Source organism: Numida meleagris, chromosome 5, assembly GCF_002078875.1.
Source record: "Numida meleagris isolate 19003 breed g44 Domestic line chromosome 5, NumMel1.0, whole genome shotgun sequence".
Classification (NCBI taxonomy): domain Eukaryota; kingdom Metazoa; phylum Chordata; class Aves; order Galliformes; family Numididae; genus Numida; species Numida meleagris.
This window is the reverse complement of record NC_034413.1, coordinates 43,555,433-43,575,809: the sequence shown is the minus strand read 5'-3', so window position 1 is coordinate 43,575,809 and position 20,377 is coordinate 43,555,433. Positions and strand designations below refer to the sequence as shown.

General features: G+C 40.9%; 1 protein-coding gene across 5 annotated transcripts in view; it reads left to right on the top strand.

The window, feature by feature from the left end:
* HECW2 (HECT, C2 and WW domain containing E3 ubiquitin protein ligase 2) overlaps nucleotides 1-12,774 on the top strand; it is a 164,669-nt gene extending 151,895 nt beyond the window's left edge. For all 5 annotated transcript variants that reach the window (XM_021399234.1, XM_021399235.1, XM_021399236.1 and 2 more), the window contains 3 exons: nucleotides 381-466; nucleotides 1,202-1,314; nucleotides 7,630-12,774. In XM_021399234.1, the coding sequence (XP_021254909.1) occupies nucleotides 381-466; nucleotides 1,202-1,314; nucleotides 7,630-7,741 (311 nt within the window). In that variant the 3' untranslated portion in view covers nucleotides 7,742-12,774. The remainder of the gene's footprint in view (nucleotides 1-380; nucleotides 467-1,201; nucleotides 1,315-7,629) is intronic.

Sequence of the window (20,377 nt, the reverse complement as noted above, 5' to 3'; positions counted from 1 at the left end):
TCTTATTTCAAGAAGATGAGAAATAATCCCAGAGACTGCAGTCTGGTTGGGGAGTTTGGGGAACTTCGAGAGAAATGTTGCGGTTTTAAAGACATAAACAGCAAAGCATTGGAATATTTCAAGAATTGACTTTCCTGTTAGTGATGGATTAATGAAAGGCATGCGTGCAAAAGAGATTTAATTTCTTTTTGTCATGGTAAATTGATTCTCTCAGATTTGTAAATATTTCAGGAGGTGCTTTCTATCATCTGCCTTTTGCTGCAGGTCGTTAAGAAATGCTGCATTAGAGTGATGAGGGCCAAATTAGGAAAGACTTATTCACTGTCCTCTCAACCACTTTTGTAGCATTAAAGCCATAAAGTGTCTTCTTGTTTTAACAGGTTATCATGATAATCACATTGTAATTCGGTGGTTCTGGGCTGCTGTGGAAAGATTCAACAATGAACAACGACTAAGACTTTTGCAGGTAAGAAATCAGCTGTTCTGAATAGAAATTGTTTGCATCTCTAAAATTAGATGCTAAATTAGTTTTACCTAGATTTATGATACCCAAAAATAATGATGATGCTAACCTGAGCAGCATCAGATACTTACTTGTAATAATTTTAAGTGAGTGAAGCTCACAGTCTGTATTCTTATTTAAATTTACATCTGATCATTGAGTTGCCCATATGAGTAGAATGAAGGAGGATTTAGCTATGTAAGCACTTTGCTTCAGAATATAGTCTTTTTCTTATAGTATCTACTGTTGTTTATAGTGATATTGAAGTGCACAGGGCCAAAAAGGCCTTACACAAAACCATTACCCTACATGATTATTTTTTCTTAGCTTCTCTTCATAAAGAATAAAAACAGCAGGAAAATAAAGACTTATGCCTAAGCTAAAATAACTTGATATTAATAGTGTTTTATTCTACAGTACTTATGTAGGATAATTACCCTTATCCTGGCTTTCAGAGAGAACCCTTCGAAGGAAATTAATCTGGGAAGTTGTCTCTTCTGGAACCGTATCAGGAAACGACCTGTTTTCCTTTATCCTGTGTTTAAAGTAACATTTATTACTTGTGTCTCACAAATTTCCTTATTTTGCAAATGCTTTTACATAAGCATTTGGACTTCAGTGAGCATGCTGATATAAATAAATTCCTAACTTGCACCATCTGTGTATCCAGTATTCTCACTCCTTTGTTTGTGCTGGCAGTTTGTTACAGGCACATCCAGCATACCTTACGAAGGGTTTGCCTCTCTAAGGGGAAGCAATGGGCCAAGAAGATTCTGTGTAGAGAAGTGGGGGAAGATCACTGCCCTTCCAAGGTACAACCGTGTGTAAAAATTGCACTAGTGATGTTAATACTAGAGTTACTTTGGAATATTAGTTACTGGGATGACAGATAAACAAGCTTTAAGTGAATAAGCAAACATGCTTTGCTTTACATGAAAACTTACATCCTCATTATTCCACCGTCATGTATTTTTCTTTGAAATCAGTTTTTTTTCCTCATAGAATGGACAAGGCAACATAACTGTGGCTGATGTCTATATTTGAATGCTTTTTTGGATGAGAAATTATATTAGAATGATAATCAGTTGTATTTTTGATTTGTTATATTTTGTTTGGTTAAATGTGCAAGTATTTACTTCCTGAATGTTGCAAGGTGGCTGTCCAACACAGGGAGGGTATATCTGATCAACAGCCCTTAGATACTTCCTCCAGCTAAATGTCAGAGGCAAGGACATCTCTTGGGTTGGCTCCTGCCTGCAGGACCATTAGAACCACACTTTTAAAGTCAAGGAAACAGAGATGGCACCGTGAGATCCAGAGACACAGCAGGAGGCCTTTAGACAAACCCATCTTACCAGCTTAAGTTACAAGCAGATTCTGGAAATGGGTATTTCAAAACAAATACTCGATATCTTTTGGGGGCTTAATAGTACCTTGTAGTCAGATAAGCCTACTTTATAAAAATTTATTACAACCTATGAGCTAGTTTTGATTATATTTAAAAAGAAAAAGCTTTAATTTTCTTTTAAAATTATTTGTGACTTCAAAATCAAATTACTTTTGTTGTAAGTTTAAGTAAGAAAATGGATTGTAGGAGCCTATCTCTATATTCTCTAACACTGAAATCCCTGGTCTTAACAAACACACACTGCACTGTGGAAAAGGTCAGGACGTGCCTGAACAGGATGATCAGAATTTCCTCTGAAAAGGCTATGCAGAGTCCTAATTGTAATGAACAGCAGATTTAAACTACTTCCTGTAGAGCAACATGGAGCAACCTGTTGACAATATAAACTATAACGTTTAGTTCAGCTAGCAAGAGGGAAATGCCAGCTCCTCAAATGTAGGAGAATCATGAACTTGAAGTTTAACTTACAATTCTGCTGTTTAGGGAAAGTTTTATTTCTGTCTCTGTGGATAGCTTTTAGCATACGTATACAAATGTGAGTATTAAAATAACTCAGCACTACAAGTTGTTTGTTAACCGTATATGACAAACTTCTACAGTTGTGAGCTAGCAATTCCTGACATTCATGTGTAGAACTTCAATCTCATAAAAATATAAATGATCTTCCACACTTACGCTTAAGTGGACTAAGCCCTAAGCAGAAAGCTGTATTCGCATTTTTAAGTATCTAGTTCCTGTGTACAGTCTTAGCTTCAGCCTGAGTCTCACCAGCTTCAGAGACTTACAGTACAAACACCAACTAGTACTGGCTGGAAGGTGAGACATTGTTAAGAGTGACCCTGAATAGCAAACCTTGAAGAGGTTTCCAAACAAGCTCTGTGTGTAAACACACTGCTGGATCTGCTGAGAATGTTGCACTAGGACTCTTTGACTCTTGCTGATTTTCAGATAACAAATGCATTTGTGTTCAGGCACCATCACTCACTTGCAGCAGTGTTACACCTTGCAAATTGTCCTTTTGATTTCAGTCGGAGTGCTTGTACACTCAGGTAATGCTTGGCATGAGGGTGGCAAAAGCTAGAGTTCAGCAGGCCAGTGGATTTTTTTTTCTTCTGTATCTAAAATAAGTACAACACAGCTAAAAGCACACAAAAATACCCGTCCCCATCTCTTCCTTATTTTGAGACACAGAAGGCAACTGATTCAGTTATCTAGGTAAGTGATTGTAGTCTAAGTGGCTGTGAATATAAACACAAAAGTATTCATTTGATGTTTATGTAATGTACACTTTTCTGATTCCTGTGTAATCAGTTCTGCTGGATCAAAATAGTGAGATTTCTGTGAGGCATATCGGGTTCAAAGAATCGCAGGTTTTGGAAGGGACCTCAAGAGGTCATGGAGTCCAACCTCCTGCTAAAGCCGGTACCCTACAGTAGGTTGCAAGGGTAGGTGTCCAGCCGGATCTTGAATATCTCCATAGAAGGAGACTCCACAGCCTCTCCGGGAAGCCTGTTCCAGTGCTCTGTCACCCTTAATGTAAAGTTCTGTCACATGCTAGTATGGAACTTCCTGTGATCAAGTTTTAGGCCATTACTCCTTGTCCTATCACTACACACTACCGAGAAGAGCCTGGCCTTATCATTTGCCTCCCACCTCCCTTTAGATATTTGTAAACATTTATCTGATCCTTTCTCAGACTCCTTTTCCCCAGGCTGAACAGACCCAGGTTACTCAGCCTTTCCTCATAGGGAAGGTGCTCCAGGCCCTTAATCATCTTTGTGACTCTCTGCTGGACTCCTTCTAGGAGATCCCTGTCTATTTTGACCTGGAAAGCTCAGAACTGGATGCAGTAGTCTAAATGTTGCCTCAGCAGGGCAGGGTAGACAGGGAGGATTGCTTCCCTCACCCTGCTGGTCACACTTTTTTATAATGGACCCCAGGACACCATTGGGCTTTTTGGCCACAAGGGCACACTGCTGGCTCATGGCCAATGTGTTGTCCACCAGGATCCCCAGGTACTTCTCCTCAGAGCTCCTCTCCAGCAGGTCATCCCGTAACCTGTACTTATCATAGAATTGCTCAGGTTGGAAAAGACCTTCAAGATCATCAAGTCCAACTGCAAATGCATGCAGTTATTCCTCCCCAGGTGCAAGACTCTACACTTGCTCTTCTTAAATCTCATCAGGTTCCTCCCTACCCAACTCTCCAGTCTGTCCAGGTCTTGTTGAATGGTAGCACAGCCTTATGGTGTGAGAGCCAATCCTCCCAGTTTTGTATGATCAGCAGGTTGATTAGCTTGTATCACTTTATGTTATGTTAGTAAGTCAGTAGCACATAAAAGATCCTGAAAAGTTTCATTATTATGAGGTTACCTTAACTATTACTATCCCTGATATCACTTCTACTCCTGTCTTTCACACTGTGTTATATATTATACTAAATGAAGAGAGGGACTGTTATTCTTTCAATTCATTTACTTGCTGAGAAACTGATTGTGCTCCAGGTAACCGTCATTGCTGCATATTACATAGGAGATAGTGATAATGCATATGATGATTCACGCAAATAATTCATGCAAATAATATATATCTTACTGCTGGACTTCGGCCCTAAGTCACTCACAGATACAGGCTGGGTGGAGAATAGCCCTGAGGAGGAGGATTTTGGAGTGTTGGTTGATGAAAGATTCAGCGTGAGCTGGCAATGTGCACTTGCAGCCCAGAAAGCCAACTGTACGCTGGGTTACATCAAGAGAAGTGTGACCAGCAGGTCGAGGGAGGTGATTCTGCCCCTCTACTCTGCTCTCGTGAGACCCCACCTTGAGTTATTGTGTCCAGTTCTGGAGCCCCCAACACAAGAAGGACATGGAGCTGTTGGAGCAGGTCCAGAGGAGGGCCACAAAGATGATGAGAGGGGTGGAGCACCTCTGCTACAAGGACAGGCTGAGAGAGCTGGAGCTTTTCAGCCTAGAGAAGAGAGGGTTCCAAGAGACCTTATAGCGGCCTCCCAGTACCTGCAGGAAAGCTGGGGAGGGACTTTTTATAAGGGCAGGTAGTGACAGGACGATGGGAAATAGCTTTAAACTGGAAGAGGGTAGATTTAGACTAGATATTAGTAAGAAATTCTTTACTGTGAGGGTGGTGATACACTGGAACAGGTTGCCCAGTGAGGCTGTGGATGTCCCCTCCCTGGAAGCATTCAAGGCCAGGCTGGATGGGGCTTTGAGCAGCCAGCCTGGTCTAGAGGGAGGCGTCCCTGCCTATAGCAGGGAGGTTGGAACCAGGTGATCTTAAAAATCCCTTCCAACGCAAACCATTCTATGATTTTATGATTTTGCTACTGTAATACTTTTCAAATTATGATGAAGTGGAGCTTAACTGGAAATCTAGACTTCGGGAACCAAGATATTTTTCATGTTGTCCTCAAATGTGAGTCCAGGAACATGGACACCTAGTTTCCACATGGTTTGAGATGCTGGAGTGGGAAAATGCTGTCCAGAGGTAAAGAAAAAAAAATAACAAATAACCTTTCTTCCTGAAGCCTTAATAAGGTTCTTGCGAGGGTGAGAAACATGTACATTCCCCCAGTAGTCCGAGATCTTAAGTTTTTGTCGTTTTTAATGACTTGGTTTTCCAAAGTAGGTGATGATGTTTTCAAAATTGCCCTCAAAATTAAGATAAAACTCAATTCTCTTAATAAATATAAATAATATGCCAAATTGCTATTAAACCTTTGCTAATTATATGCTATGTCTTTCATAACTTGTGGTTTTACAGCCCACACAGCATGATCCATACTTCTAATGAGTGGTTGCCAGCCTCATGCAGCAGAAGCATGTGGTTAAGCTGCAAATTGCACGAGACTCTTCCACAATTTATTGTGATTGCTAAGCCCTTCCAGACACTTTGCTCCAGTTTTCCATTTGCTGCTGGGTCTAAATCAGCCTCTTTCTTCTAAGTGGAAACTTCTACAGAAAAAGAAAAAATACACTGTTACTTTGTTTTTGGAAAGGTAAAACAGAAACGCAAAGAAAGCTTTCCTCCAAGACCCTTAGTGGGATGGCAGAGTGAAGAAATTTTTATTGGGCCTCTGGAGTTCATGCTGGGGAAATGTTCTCTCCACTGTGCTGCATATACTAGCATTGTACTTTCAAGCGTACCATATTTGGGGGTGCAAAATTCAAAAACATTTTTTTTAAGTGATTACATATTTGATGTTTCAACTGTTTTTAATGCCTTCTTTACTGTGTGTACATTTCTTCAACCTGATATATTTATGACACTGTAAGACTGCTGAGTTTCCCCTTTGTTGAGGGTTTGTAATGGCCTCATGTTTTTAACAAACTAGATTAGCCCACTCATGTACCATCCCAATAGTTGGGAGTGGAGAGTCACTTGAAACAGCAATGAATACATTTGGTCCCATGGAAGGCAGCACTTTCTGGCTTAGAGAAAGCTTATTACAGGTCTGTTGTAAACACAGATTTCTGGGAGTGGTTAGGTTAAACGAGGAGTAGCATTCATTGTGAGGAAGGACCTAGGTCAGACCTTTCATTCATGTTACGCATTTATACTTAATACGGGCCACAGAGATTAAGGGCAGGTCACTGCAGAAGAAGTTTGTTTGCCAGATTCATTGTATTTAAATAACTGTGAGATGCGTTTTATCATGAAAGAATAAAGTATTTCTAAACAGAGACCTGCCAAAATACAAAAAGATCTTCATCCTCTAAAATCAGTCTAAAATGAGCCTTTGGTAAAAAGCTTCGAAGTGGAAAAGATACCTCCTCCAGCTTGTCTTCCTGTCATTTTTCTTCTCAGGAAACCGTGAAGTTAATAGCTCTATTTCACTATAACAGGCTCATCCACTATAGCATTTTAGAAAGTAATATCCTTGGTTTGCCCTAAGGCCAAGTGATGATACCCATTATTCTACCAAGAGAAGAAACATATTACTTCCCTTTTTATTCCTTGGAAGAGGTCTCAAGATTCAGATCAAAGATGGACTTTGGAAACTGAGAAAGAAACCAACCATGTGTTTTTTCTCTTAAGAAGGCAGGATGGTGTTTTATCGCTACTTGCATAGTTCTATGTAATTACGAACAGTAATTCTAAAGGTCGTTGACTTGCAAGGTCAGATGCACAGATAGTGCTTGCGCTGATTTACAACATCTTCCCAGAAACACAATCCATGCTGAGGAAACGTGCAAGGAAGAAGATCCAATTTGTCTGTCCTCAATTACTATGGGATTGTTTCCTTGAATATCTAGCATATTGCATAATATTTCAAGTCTAATAACTTATGCATATTCATCATCCTGCAATGGATTACAAATACAGTATTCAAGTATCATCTATATAAAAAACCAACTTCTTTTAAGATACATTTAAAGCCAAGGTTCCAGGACAGACTACTTGAATTGTATTGTGTTTCAGCATTCTTTTCTCATGCACATTTAATGGGTAAAATTTATCCCATGTCTTTTGAGCTGTAAGTATGTTTCTGAATGCCTTAATGAATGCTTCTCATTGGCTTATTTTAATCAGGAAAATATACATTAAACCTCACTACTTGTTCAGTTGGAAATCATCATTTGAGAGAACAAAGTCTCCTGAAAGAATGCTATTTGGTCATCTCTACGCAAGCACATATCAGTCCACCTAATTTCTTTTGAACTTTTAAAATAATGTACTTCTTTACCTGCTCTTTTTCCCCTCAGGGCTCACACTTGTTTCAATCGTCTGGACCTTCCCCCTTATCCATCATTCTCTATGCTGTATGAAAAACTGTTGACGGCAGTAGAAGAGACAAGTACGTTTGGACTTGAGTGATACACAAACCACAGTGCCCAGCTCTTTGAACTTTTGTGGATCTGACTTCTCAAAGAATGAATGAACATTTATATTGGATTTCGGATTGCCATTCCGATAATGAGGTTCCATGAAAGAGTTTATGAAGCAATTAAAAAGCATTGTGATAGTGGCAGAATTCTTTACAGTGAATCTGGAGTGTGCCTGAAGTGCAGGGAAAACCAAATCTTGCAATCCACGCTTTTTCAGGATGGTGAAACTTCCTATGCTTATGTTGTGAGCAAACAAGAAATGTGTGATCCCATGTTGTGATCAGCTTGGCTACTGCAAAATTGACATGTACCTGAAAACTGGATTTCACCAAAGTTGCTGAATAGAAAATACAAGTCAAAATGTGAAAATTTTCAGGCCCCACCTACGCAGTAAATCAGTGAAAAATCATACAATATACTTTTTTTTTTTTAAGAATATTCATGAAGGTACATTACTTAATGCCATGTGTTACAACAGCATATCCAGTACTTGATAAACCTAAGACAATGAGTGCCTGCATGGGGTGCCCCATAGAGTTTAAGTTCCTGGGGCAGAAGTGAATTGGAAGGAAAGTCAGCAAAGGATGCAACAACAATGGCTTGCATTTAGGAGGTCTGTGAAAATGTGTTTGCCAGTGGTGTGTATAACAAAAGATGAGCTGTTATAATGAACTGAATAACTTAATGGGACTGATTTTATTATTTATACTGCATGGAAACTATTTTAAGAAGAAACTAGCAATTTATCACAGCATATCGGGAAAAAAATCCTAACACAGTGACTTCTGTTTATTTTTATAGGTTCATTATATTATGTTTCTTAGAGCGTAAACAGGAAACAAGCAAACTAAAATGCTCTTTCTGTTTTTGTCACTTTCCATGCTTGAACAGACATTCTGCTAGTGTTTATTCTTTAAGCACTCTCAAGGGAAAAAAATGCCTTTTATTTTTATAAGAGTAAAAAACTCCCCAAAATATTTTGCACTGAATGTACCAAAGTTGAAGGGACATTATGATCTGACTGACAGCAAACTGCATCACTATCAAGTATCTATAAAAACACTTAGGAACCAGGCTTTCTTCACAGTGCCATGTCTCTAGATATCAGGACTGTGCACATAAGTAATAATTTTATAGTACTATATGTGATACTGTAATATGCATTTATTTAAAATGCAGCTGGATCATTTTTCATGCATTGGATAACTTAATGCAGTGGAGTTTAATACAGACATTTCATAAGCTCCCCACAACTTTTTATTTGTACAGCACCACAAAACACTAGCTCATGTGGAAATCCACGAGTAACCTACTTTAAGGTGACCTACTGGTTATAATGCCACTGGCACATATCAGTGAGCTCCCACAAGATGTAAACTACTCTTAGTCTTGCATTTCACTGATAGTTTTCTTTCATTTTCACTGATAAATAGTTTTCTTATCAAATGTTATTTGAAAAGAGTTTTTATAGCTTATCAAACACTGCATGGACACCACTTTCTTTATGCTTAATTTTGCTGAAATACATGAGGCTTACTTGCATCTATTTTTGGTACTTTCCTCCAGATGGTTTTGTGGAACACTAATGCAGCTGCACACTCTTTCTTGTACAGCTGCTGCGACACAGTGCATCCACATTTTTTAAATTCCAGGAAGTTGCACTTGGATACTGGACGACAAGAGCATGAATCTAGTTTTGCACTAGCACTCGTGATAGCGCCGAAGCACAGCACGCTCTGTTTTGTGAGAAAAGTAGCCTCTGAAGTAAACTTAACTTTCCTGTTTTGGAGACTCTTGAAAGAGCATCTCAGGGAGGTGTCCTGCTTGGTCCTGGGGAAGTGTTTTTCTATGGAGGTGAACGTCAGTGGAGGTGTTGTCAGCAGAGACTGCCATTCCACCCTCCAAGTTGGAAATCTATGTGCAGCCAGGCAGTAAAGACTGAGGAAACCCTTCAGGCTTCCTGAGCAAACATTACATGTGCAAAGGAAAACCCATTTGCAAAATCAGAGTGAAAGCCTTTTTTGATTTCAGGAATAATTGAGCTTCTGCATGACATTTGGGACTCCATTACCCAAGTAACATAGGTTTTCTTGCACTACTTCTGGCTGGCATGAAATAGCAAAGCAGAATCCAATCATGTCTCCCTACTTTTAGACATATATTTATCAATCTTTGCTAAAATTGCATGTCACAGATGCTAACGTGCATCTTTTTTCAGAATACAGATGAGCAGTAGGCAAATTGATTTTTCATCATGTCACTCCAGCATTGCTCATGTTTCACATGATCCATTCACTGAGTAGCTAAAACTCTGGAACTCAAAGCAGAACACAACTTTTGCTTGGTTGAAGGACTGAAGAATTTTGAATTTACAGTACCGTGTTATCTGTGGTCTAAAAAAGAGATTTCCCAGGTGGAAACTGTATCTAGAAGTTTTGAATCAGAAACTCTTTGGAATGAAAACTTATAATATTTGGCACAAAGTAAGTTTATACTAGTCTGCCTTTAAGTTATGCTTTTGTACAAATCAAGAACAATAAATGCATCTTGTCAGTTTTTATTTAAATATATTTTCTGCACACATTTGTTCTGTATTTATACATACAAAATCATCACAATGATCCATTATTCTGTAAAGATGTGGCTGGATCACCATTGCGGCAGCTGTCAAAAAAAAAAGTCTGGAATCCATGTAGCATTAAGACCCAGAGAGACTGAGGAGAAGCTGCTTCTTGCTCTTTTGCTGCCAGCATTGCCTGGAGGACTCTCAAAAAATGTTATTTGAAAGTGAGAAGTTAGCTGCCCAGGTACAGCTACCCATGCTGCCTCGAGCACGTGGTCAGCTGTATGTGATGATATAGGCAAGAAGAGATTAGTAGGGAAGATGTATAGAAAATGAAGCCTGAGCTCTCTGAGATCCCCACATCTCTTGGCTACTGAGTGGAATATTCTCCCTTTGGTGTGGGAAGCCATTTCCATTGAACACATCCCATGTGGAAGCCAACTTTCATGTCCTCCAGATGACTACAGCTGGTGACCACGACGATTTAGCTTATGCAGCCCTGTGGCAGGCACAAGGATCCAGAATGGAGAAAAACGAAAAAGCATTTCTTGAGAGCCCTGTGTCTCCTCAGAGCTTTTGCACAGTGCTAAGGAGCTTTCCACTTAGGGAGGAAAAAAGCTTGACTTCAAGAAGTAGTCAAAAGATTCTCTTCAGCTACTGTGTGATGAAAACTTGTGCGGACTTCATCTGCAGTTATCTCCATCAGACAGGAAGTCTGGCTGGAGAAGCACCCTCAAAAGTTGAAGTTAGGTGCCCATGCTTCCTGCTTGCTGGAAAGGTGAGCCGTGCACTGCTAGCCAAAAAGCAACTGGCAGGCCCTTGCCTGCTGTGTGGTGCCTAGCACCCCAGGGACCATGGCAATCTTCCTCTGGGGTGCACTTGCACCAAGTCTCAGCCCCCAGCAAGCGGAGGTGTTCTTTGTGCGCCTGGTGCTACCTCTCATCAGCTTGGCCAGAACGCTCCTAAATACACTGGGAAAGCTCATAATCATTGAACTGGTGCAGTGTGGTGCCTACTGGAGCAAGCAGTTCAGAGTCTGCAAGCCAGAAGTACTTACTGTAGCGGTGCCGGTGTTTTCACACAGCAGGTAGGAGACTGCCGTCAGTTACGTAAGTAGCACCATCAGCAAGTTGCAGGTTATCTACTGAAAGTATTCTTTCGATCCAAAATAAAACTCAGTTTAACACAGTCTGCTGATCAGAAACAAACCTTTTCCTCACCCTGCTTTCCTGCTGTTTTTCCTTGGTATTCATCAAATATTTGCCCTTTTTTTTTTTTTGCATTTCAAATAATTGTGGTTGTCCATGTTGTAAACCTATCATAAAAAGGTGGTAACGTTGCTTAGAGAGCATCTAGGGTGAAATCTATCTACATATACTGCGTCCCCTGTAATCTTCAGGGAAACTGAAAATCAAGGCAGCAGCGTGCTGGCAGGACATCAGACAAAGTTTCTGGCGTGAGATAAACTCCCAGAGCAGCAGACTGGCATTTTGCTTAGTTTAAAATTACAGGAAAGAAAACAGTTTTGAGGCTTCCTATGTATTTTTATTTTTTTAAAGTCTCAACAACAAGAGCTTCCATCAGAAGCATTAGCAGCGGTATCCTCTGGTTGCTAAATGTAGTCACAGCAGTGTTAACTGCAGATGTTAACTGAGTTACTCCTGTGTGAACTGCAGAGGTTTTTGGAGACATCTGCAAGCACACTGTCTGTGGACTGAGGAAATTATTCATAAAAGGGGAATCTGTGGTAGCTGTGTTTGAATAACCTGTGTAAGTTTATTTCCTTTAGCATAAAGCAAGTTAATTACTTTCAGTGATAGAAACTTATTTGTATCAAATTGTACTAGCAGTTACATTTTTCTTGCCACTGAATTTTTTGCGGGTGGGAGGGGGATAATTTATTCATATTAGCACTAATGGGAATTAATAAGTATGATCTCCAGTCATAAGGTTATAAACTTAACCTTAAAAGTGTTACTGTTAACCTTGAAGTAATAATACTCAACCACTGCTGTCATTTTCTCTTCTCATCTCTTCCTCCTCTAGGCAAGTGTATTGAACTCCAAGCGAAATTTCAGAGTAATTGCTCAAACCTGGCGTCTTAAATTGTTTGCTTTTTGGCTTTACTATGCAGTCTGAAAGAAGTGCAGAAGTATTAAGGGTTAACTAGCTCACCCACTGCAAGTAAAAAACCTTCAAAATTTTATTAGCGTGATCACAGTGGCTGCTATGGGACTCGTCTAGCCTTTTGCTTAAATATTTTACAATAAAAAAGAATTTAATGTGTTGAAGTTGAAATTCCTTGCTTTCAGGAAAAGTAAATATACGTTAAGTAAATAGTGGTTTGAGGGGAGAACTTTCTTGTAAATCCAGTAAGAGTAGAAGCCTTATTATGACCCACTTTTGCTGACTAATATGCAAAATTGTAAAGCAGACCATATAAACACACAGTTTTCCCAGTGTGCGTTGGTTTATTTTTTGCACTTCTTTCAAATAGATCATTAGCTTTACAGTGCTTTTTCAGTTCAGACTCATGCATATGCACTGGACTTCTATTTCAAATGCTCACTGCTATGAAAAGAGTTTTATTAAAACGTTTCTAGTGTTTTTTTAAATAATTTTACTGTAAAGAAAGGTATTGTTTGGGTTAAAACTTCATTCAGGGCTCTGCTTTGCTCAGAGCCACATTATGCCATAGGTATTTTATGGTGTTTTAATGATGATTAATGATTAATTTGAGAGTTCTTTTTAAAAACAGTGGCATTGTAATGACTCGTTTGGCACTACTTAGATTCCTCCTGACCACATGTAAAAGGATGACAGTCAAGGATTCCTGTGGAACGGCTACGGCCCATTGTAGTATCTATATATATTCAAAATGCATAGCTTGAGGACTATGTGAAAGAATTACTACACTCATTAACTAGTCTCCTTCTAAATTGATAATAGGCATTTTGAACTTATTTCCATGATGTACCAGATGCAGTCAGAGTACATTGCAAATGTAACCAGTAAAAAACAAATTAACAATAGATGTATTCCGATAAATCTCTTAAAGATATGGTGAATGTGAAAGGGAGCCAAGCTATGCTTCTTCTATACCGTCATTTCTTAAAAACAAACAAAAAAGCTAATGAATAATGAAAGTTATGTTTTTTTCCTGATTTTTTAACTTCCAAAAATGCATCTATCAGCCCCTACTAGAAAAGCCCTGTCTTACATAGAGGGCTTTTACTAAGCACTGAGGAGGTATATTGTTCCACTAATTTAACATGGTTTTCTGCAGACATCAACATAATCAGTTTTTAAATGTATAGACCTAAAAAGCTCCACAGGACACTAGTCTCCCTTATGCTAGGCTGCCTTCCAAAAGCTGGCAGCCCTCTCCTTTTTGCACTTAATCCTACAGTCACTCTGAGACCAATGCTGACCGCCTGCACTGACTGCAGCTATTGTATCAGAGTGAGATTGTGGTGGTGGTTTATTTTTCCATCCAAAATTAGATCAGTCTCCTTTGCATGAAGAGCCAGCCCCCTTCAGTCCAAAGAGCTGATGAGATCATAGCTCCTCTCACATTGTATATAACTGAAGAAAAAAGATTAAAGCAATATAGAATCACAGAATCTCCTGAGTTGGAAGGGACTGACAAGGACCATCGAGTCCAACCCCTGGCTCCACACAGCACGATCCAAAATTCAAATCCTCTGTCTGAGAGCACTGTCCAAACACTCCCTGAGGTCCGGCAGCTCGAGGCTGTGCCCGCTGCCTGGGGCAGCCCATTCCATGCCCTCTGGGGCAGTACCGTTCCCTAACCCCCAGCTGCCCCTCCCCTGACGCAGCTCCATGCCGTTCCCTCGGGCCCTGTCTCTGTCGCAGAGAGCAGAGCGCAGCGCTGCCCCTCCGCTCCCTGTGAGGAGCTGCAGAGCCTCCCCTCAGCTCCTCTGCTCTGGGCTGAACAAGCCATGAGACCTCAGCTGCTTCTCACACACCTTGCCCTCAGACCCTTCCCCATCTTTGTGGTCTTTCTTTGGATGCTCTCTAATAGTTTTATTTCCTTTTTGTACTGTGGCACCGAAACCTGCACCCAGTGCTGGAGGTGAGGCTGCACAGCACAGAGCAGAGGGGACAGCCGCTTCCCCTTGCCCAGTAGCAGCGCTGGGCCTGGTGCTCCCTAGGATACAGTTGGCCCTTTGGGCCCCAGGCACACTGCTAACTCAGGTTCACCTGCCATCAGCCAGCACCCCCAGATCCTTTTCTGCAGGGCTGATCTCCAGCCTCTTGCCCCCTCCTCTGTACATGTATCCAGGGCTGCCCCATCCCAGCTGCAAAATCCAGGACATGTTCTTGTCGAACTTCATGCTGTTGGTGATTCCCCAGCCCTCTGATTTGTCAAGATCTCTCTGCAAGGCCTCTGCCCTTGAGGGAGTCAGCAGTTCCTCCCAATTTAGTGTTGTCCACACATTTACTTAGAATACCTTCAAGTCCTTCATCCAAGTTATGTTTTTTGGAAACCAGAGAGTTGATTATGTATCCAAGGGTCAAATATGTTTCGACTTTGGATTTACGGAGTTCATTATGAGACAGTGGCTTTTTCTTGCAATGTATTCTATCACCAGAAATGTCCAACTGCCGTGGGCTGCTTCAGGCTGTTGGGTGGAAGCACGAGCCCTTACAGGGACACAGGTGAGTGTGGACCCAGAGATCATGGCAGCAGAGATTCTTTATTGTAGTAAGGTCTGTGCCTTCCACAAAGGAAGGCTTTGTCATACAGCCCTTCAACTGGTTTCATCCTAAAGATATTTCATGTTTCCGTTGCTTGCGATGGAAGCACCTCCTCACATATTCTGTCAACTGTTTAAAAGCTCTCATTTTAAATCAGGAGCATTACAATTTGATAGTCAGAAATACTCATATAACTGTGTAAATGTGGTCAATAAAAGAAGACTTTGCAGAGACATCTTATTTAATGGCCATGCTGACTGCAGACAGAAATTGCAGCTGAGTTATTTTTAAAAAGATTACTGTATGAATAAGAAAATAAATCTCTGAAGCCTCACAAATAATGCCAAGGAAGGGAAGTAATTGTAGGTGCAGTAAATGATAAGATATGGCAGTTCCATGCAGCAAATTCAACAACAAAAAAATGGAGCCATAGAACCGTTCTTGAGTGAAAACAACTGAAAGAAGTAGGGACAGGAAAAGGCTTTGCAAATAGTAGGTGGGACAGTGAGCTGTGCTGACCACTGGACATACAAAAGGGGATACTTTTAGCTTAAAAATTAGGTTATGATAATGTACCCAGGAAAAAATTACTATTCATCATGAAATAGGTTACTGTTACAACATTGGAAGACATGTTTTGGCAAATTATTTTAGGTTTTGAAAATCTAAAGCGCACAATCAGGAAAATATTTTCAGTGTTTTTCTTGGTTTATTTGTTTGTTTATTTTGACTGCTCTCAGAAAAATGAAGGCTTCTAAATAAAATAAGTCCACCTTAATTGGTTTTACAAATAATTATTGTACTTATTACTAGCCGCATTTGGCAAGAGAAACGGTATCAGTTCAGAAGCTAAATCATCACTAGTAAAGGTACCTTTCATTTTAAATATGATGGGTCAACCCCCCAACATTTATCTGTGTGAAAACTTTGATTGTTTTTTATTTTTTTTTCTTTTAATGGTTGAGTCTTGTGTTATGGTTGTCTAAGAACCATGAATTTCTACAAAGAGGGTTTTCTGTGTTTGTTTATCATTCCAGGAGTGATATGAAGTTTCTAAAGTTTATTTAAGATAATAAAAATATTCTCAATTATCTTGTTAGCTTTGGCCAAGCTGATGCAGGTCTTGAGTTTATTCACAGTTTAGTGATATTATCAGAAAAAAGAACACGAAAGAGGACAAGAAGAATTTCTGGACCTGGTCCTCTACTTAAAAGCAGACCTAGTTCTTTACCAGAATAAAAAAAAAAAAGCCAAGACTACTGGATATCCAAGTCAGATATAAAAGTCAAAAGAAGAATTCCTTACAAGTTTTCTTCTTCAGTATTGTAACTGAGGTGACGAGTTTCTTATAAACTTTTAAGTCCTACAACAGAAGATATTTAGTACGTTGGACCATATTGAGTCAGTAGTTCTATAGAGCAGGACATTTTTCTGCAATGAGTCTGCAACACTCAGGAGTCTGCTGTTTATTATCAGCACTGCAGGGAAGAAGAATAATTATAATAATACTAAGTAAATATATCATCTTAGGAAGATGCTTTTTCTCCTTTGAATGACATAACCTTGAGGGCATTCACAAATCCTGATCAGCAAGGCTGCTTTTTGTATCAGTGACTGAACATTTATACTTGTAAGGGCTGGTACGGTATGGAAAGGAAATACTTTGGAGAAAAACAAATTCCTGAGGGATGTGGTGTGGAGTACTGGTACCCCCAGGTCAGTCAATATTCGTGCCCTTGCTAGGCTATGGTTTGGGTTATTCAGCATGTTTGAAAGCGCATATAGTTTTACAAGTTTTTTGTAGTGGGGATGCAGGCATCCAGAATCTAACAGGTATATAGGTGCATCTCCCTCATTTTTGATGATTACTTGATATAATTTTATACCAATTTCTTTGTTTTTAAAGAATTTCAGGCACTGAGAATATAGAGTGCATATTTATTTCTAAGCTTTAAGTAGAACACATGTGGTGTATTTTTTAATCTTTTCCATACGTTTCAGTTAAGTGTTCACAAGACTGTATATCAAATACAATACCAAGGTTTTCTATCTTTCTACAAGCTGATTTGTTTCATCTGAATTTGGTATATGTCTTTCACAAAACACTAAATGGGGAAAATGTGCTTCAAGCATTAAGATGGTGTATGTCCTTTTCTCTATTTACATTGCATCGCATTTCACTTTTTTTCTTTGAGGCAGGGAGAGTGGTTACGAAATGTGTGGAGAGTATGACGGGCATTTTGTCATGCCTGGCTTCAAGGATTGTACTAAAATGTTTGACTGCTCACAGACATGCATAATTATCTACTCAGTTGAATACAGGACTGCTCTGTTGTATTTCCTGCTATTAAAAACATTTGGGGAAAAGATATTTCTGTGTATAATTTTATTTTCCTACTGATCTCTATTTTGTTTAAGACCATGTTTCATCGTGAATCACTTAAAATAAATCTTCTTAAAAAATCCACTTTGGAAATCAACTCTTTTGTCTCTGAATATATCGTAATGTTTGCAGCAGTTTAAAACTTCTAGAGAAATCACAAAATACTCTCTCATGTCCCTTTTCTAAGTGACTTCTGGTGGCCTATGGAATCTGGTATACTACAAACCATCACTTGTAGCAGAAAAAGGAAGGATTCTTCACCAAATACAATGGAATTTGAACTAGAACTACACTCGAAACAAAGGCTATCCTAAATTAAACTACAGTCAACACGCTGAAGATGCCCACACCTCTCAAAAGGCTCTCTGCTTTCGAATGGAGTACTAGAATGGGCAGCAGCGTACTTTATGGCAGTGGCTTAATACACAGCACTGTAATTCCATAGCAAAATATCTTCAGGGAAAAAGATATTTTTCTGTCTGTCATAAAAACTGGTGCCTCCCACTGAAGATTTCCTCTTGCTTTGGTAACAGGTGAGACTAGCTGCTGTGGGAGGCCCTGGTCTTTCTTCAGTGCTTGGGTGAGAGTTCCCCTCCCTGGGGCACAGGCCTAGTGGACTTCTGTTCCTGAATGGCTGAATGGCACTGTGTGACTTCCCCTATGCTATGGTTTTCATGAACATTATTTGGAACCTAATATTGAAATATATTTCTATTTTTTAAAAACTTTTCTAGACAGTAATTTTGCTATCTCTTGCTTCTAGCAGAAGCATGATGCAAGCTAGCCTAAATCATTAAAGGGGAGCTATGGGGAAAGAGGAGGCTCTGAGAACACCTTTCAGAGCCTCTGTCATACTTCTCAATTTTAGACTCCTAAGACAGTTTCACCCAGATCATTGATAACTGGCGCCGTGTGTTGAGCAACTGCACGTTTTTCCCTCAGTGTGAGGACTGGGGCTTGTACAAAGCTCGTGCCAGGTGATGCTGAGGCAGTTCTGCTAAGCAATCCCAGAAATACAGATTGTTTGCCTGTTGCTTTGAGGATTGCCTTTTCTTACTTGTTTCGCGTGTGCAAATGCTGTGGCACTCTTGCAGAGATTTTGGCAGGGGGGAAAAAAGATTTTTTAAGTAGTCTGTATTAATGACAATAACGGTAATTCTTGTGGGATGGGAGAGTGTCTGTTTTCAAGGGTTAGATCATTTCCAAAATTGAACGTTGCAGGAACAGCAAGAGATAGCATGCTGATTCTGAGGGGTCTGTTGCATTCTGAGCTTTGAGTATTTCATGTTGTAGCTGAGCATGTGGGATCAGTGAGCTAAAGGTGCTCTCATAGATGCCTGGGGCACGGGTAATCTCTGTAGCATGGTGGGGTTTTTTGTGTTTTTTGTTTTGTTTGTTTGTTTGCTTGCTTGTTGTTATTGTTTCTTTTTTTGGATTATGTTATCACAATAGAGAGAAACAACAGTTGGTGTCAGTAAGTACAGGAGTACCACCCCTAAGACAGGCAGCTTAATGCTATAATCCAAGAGGCATGGAATCAGCACATTTTTTGGCTTTCCTCCCCTATGTGGTACTCTGGCGTGCCAGCTCCATGCTCTTCCTCCAAGCAAACAACTGCATGTACTTTGTACAGTAGCGATCACCCACGCTGCAGGAAGTTGCTGCTGATGCTCGGAGGCTGGCTTCCTACAAGGCCCGTGGCTCTGAACCTGAGCTGTACGTCACATCTCCGTGCAATGAAAAATGGATCAAGAAATAGTTCTGTGCATGACAGCCTCTAAAGACTGTAAAAAAGCCACCTTGGTGATAACTAAGGAAAGCAAGAGAAGAAGTTAGTGCTAAGTATGGGAATCATGCAGCTAACACACTTGGGGTAATTAAGAAATAGCAACTAATGACCAAATGCATGCATTAGTAACAAGCGTAGCTGATGATCCTGCACTGCTGTGACCTTCACGCTGCCATCTCCCTTCCTCCACCCTTTGCCATTCTCTGTCTCTAATTAAAATTCCAAAGTCCTCAGGGTGGAGCCCTGCCAATTACAGCCTTCTCCAAGTGCCACATGTTTCTATGGCATTATGATATAAACAGATAACCAAGACTACAGCAATATGCCCGTGTCACAAAACATTTTACTCTTTATTTGGTTCTTAGGACTGAAGGGGTGAGTAGAGCAGATCCTGCCCTTGGAAGGACCTGTAAGGACACACAGACTAAGGAGACAGACATAAGCAACGTCATTTGCTTTTTGGCACCACGTGCTGTAATAACCTAAAGCACCTTAATTGCAGGGAACATTTAGTTTTTCTCCCGTGGAACAGTCGGTATGTTCGGAACGCTGCTTGCTTTTCACACCGCACAACGCTTCTCAGCAAAACCCATCTTTCCTACGTCTTGTATTTGCGTTCTCTTTAGCCCACCCGTCTCCAACCGCGCTGTAATGGAGGCAGGGGCCACGGTGGCACTACACAGGATGGCAGAGCTCTGAGGGACACTGACTGCTTTTGTCGAAAAACTTCCACAGCTCAGAACGCTCACAACAGCGGTGGAAGGCGAGGCGGGCAGAAGTTATACCAGAAAAGCACGTCTCGGTGCTAGCAGGTGCCGCCGCGCGGGCGCCCCGTGCCGCTGACCGTTACCGCCGCGCGGCCTCGGCCCTGCTATCCCGCTACTACCGGCACCCGATAAGCCCCACGGCCGCCCGACCAGCCGATGCTATCGGCGCAGCCCGCCCGCAGGAGCGGCTCGCCCTGCCGGGCGGCGGCGAAACAAAACTACTCCCTGGGGGCGGGCAGCCCTGCAGCCCCGGGCCCAGGACAACGGCGGGAGCGCCGGCACCTGCCGCCGCGCTCCGTCCGCCGCGGAGGTGCGAGGTCAGCCGGGCGGGGGCGCTCCGCGGGCCGACGGTGCCTGACCAATGGTGGCGGAGACGGCTCGACCCGCCGGGCGGGGATTGG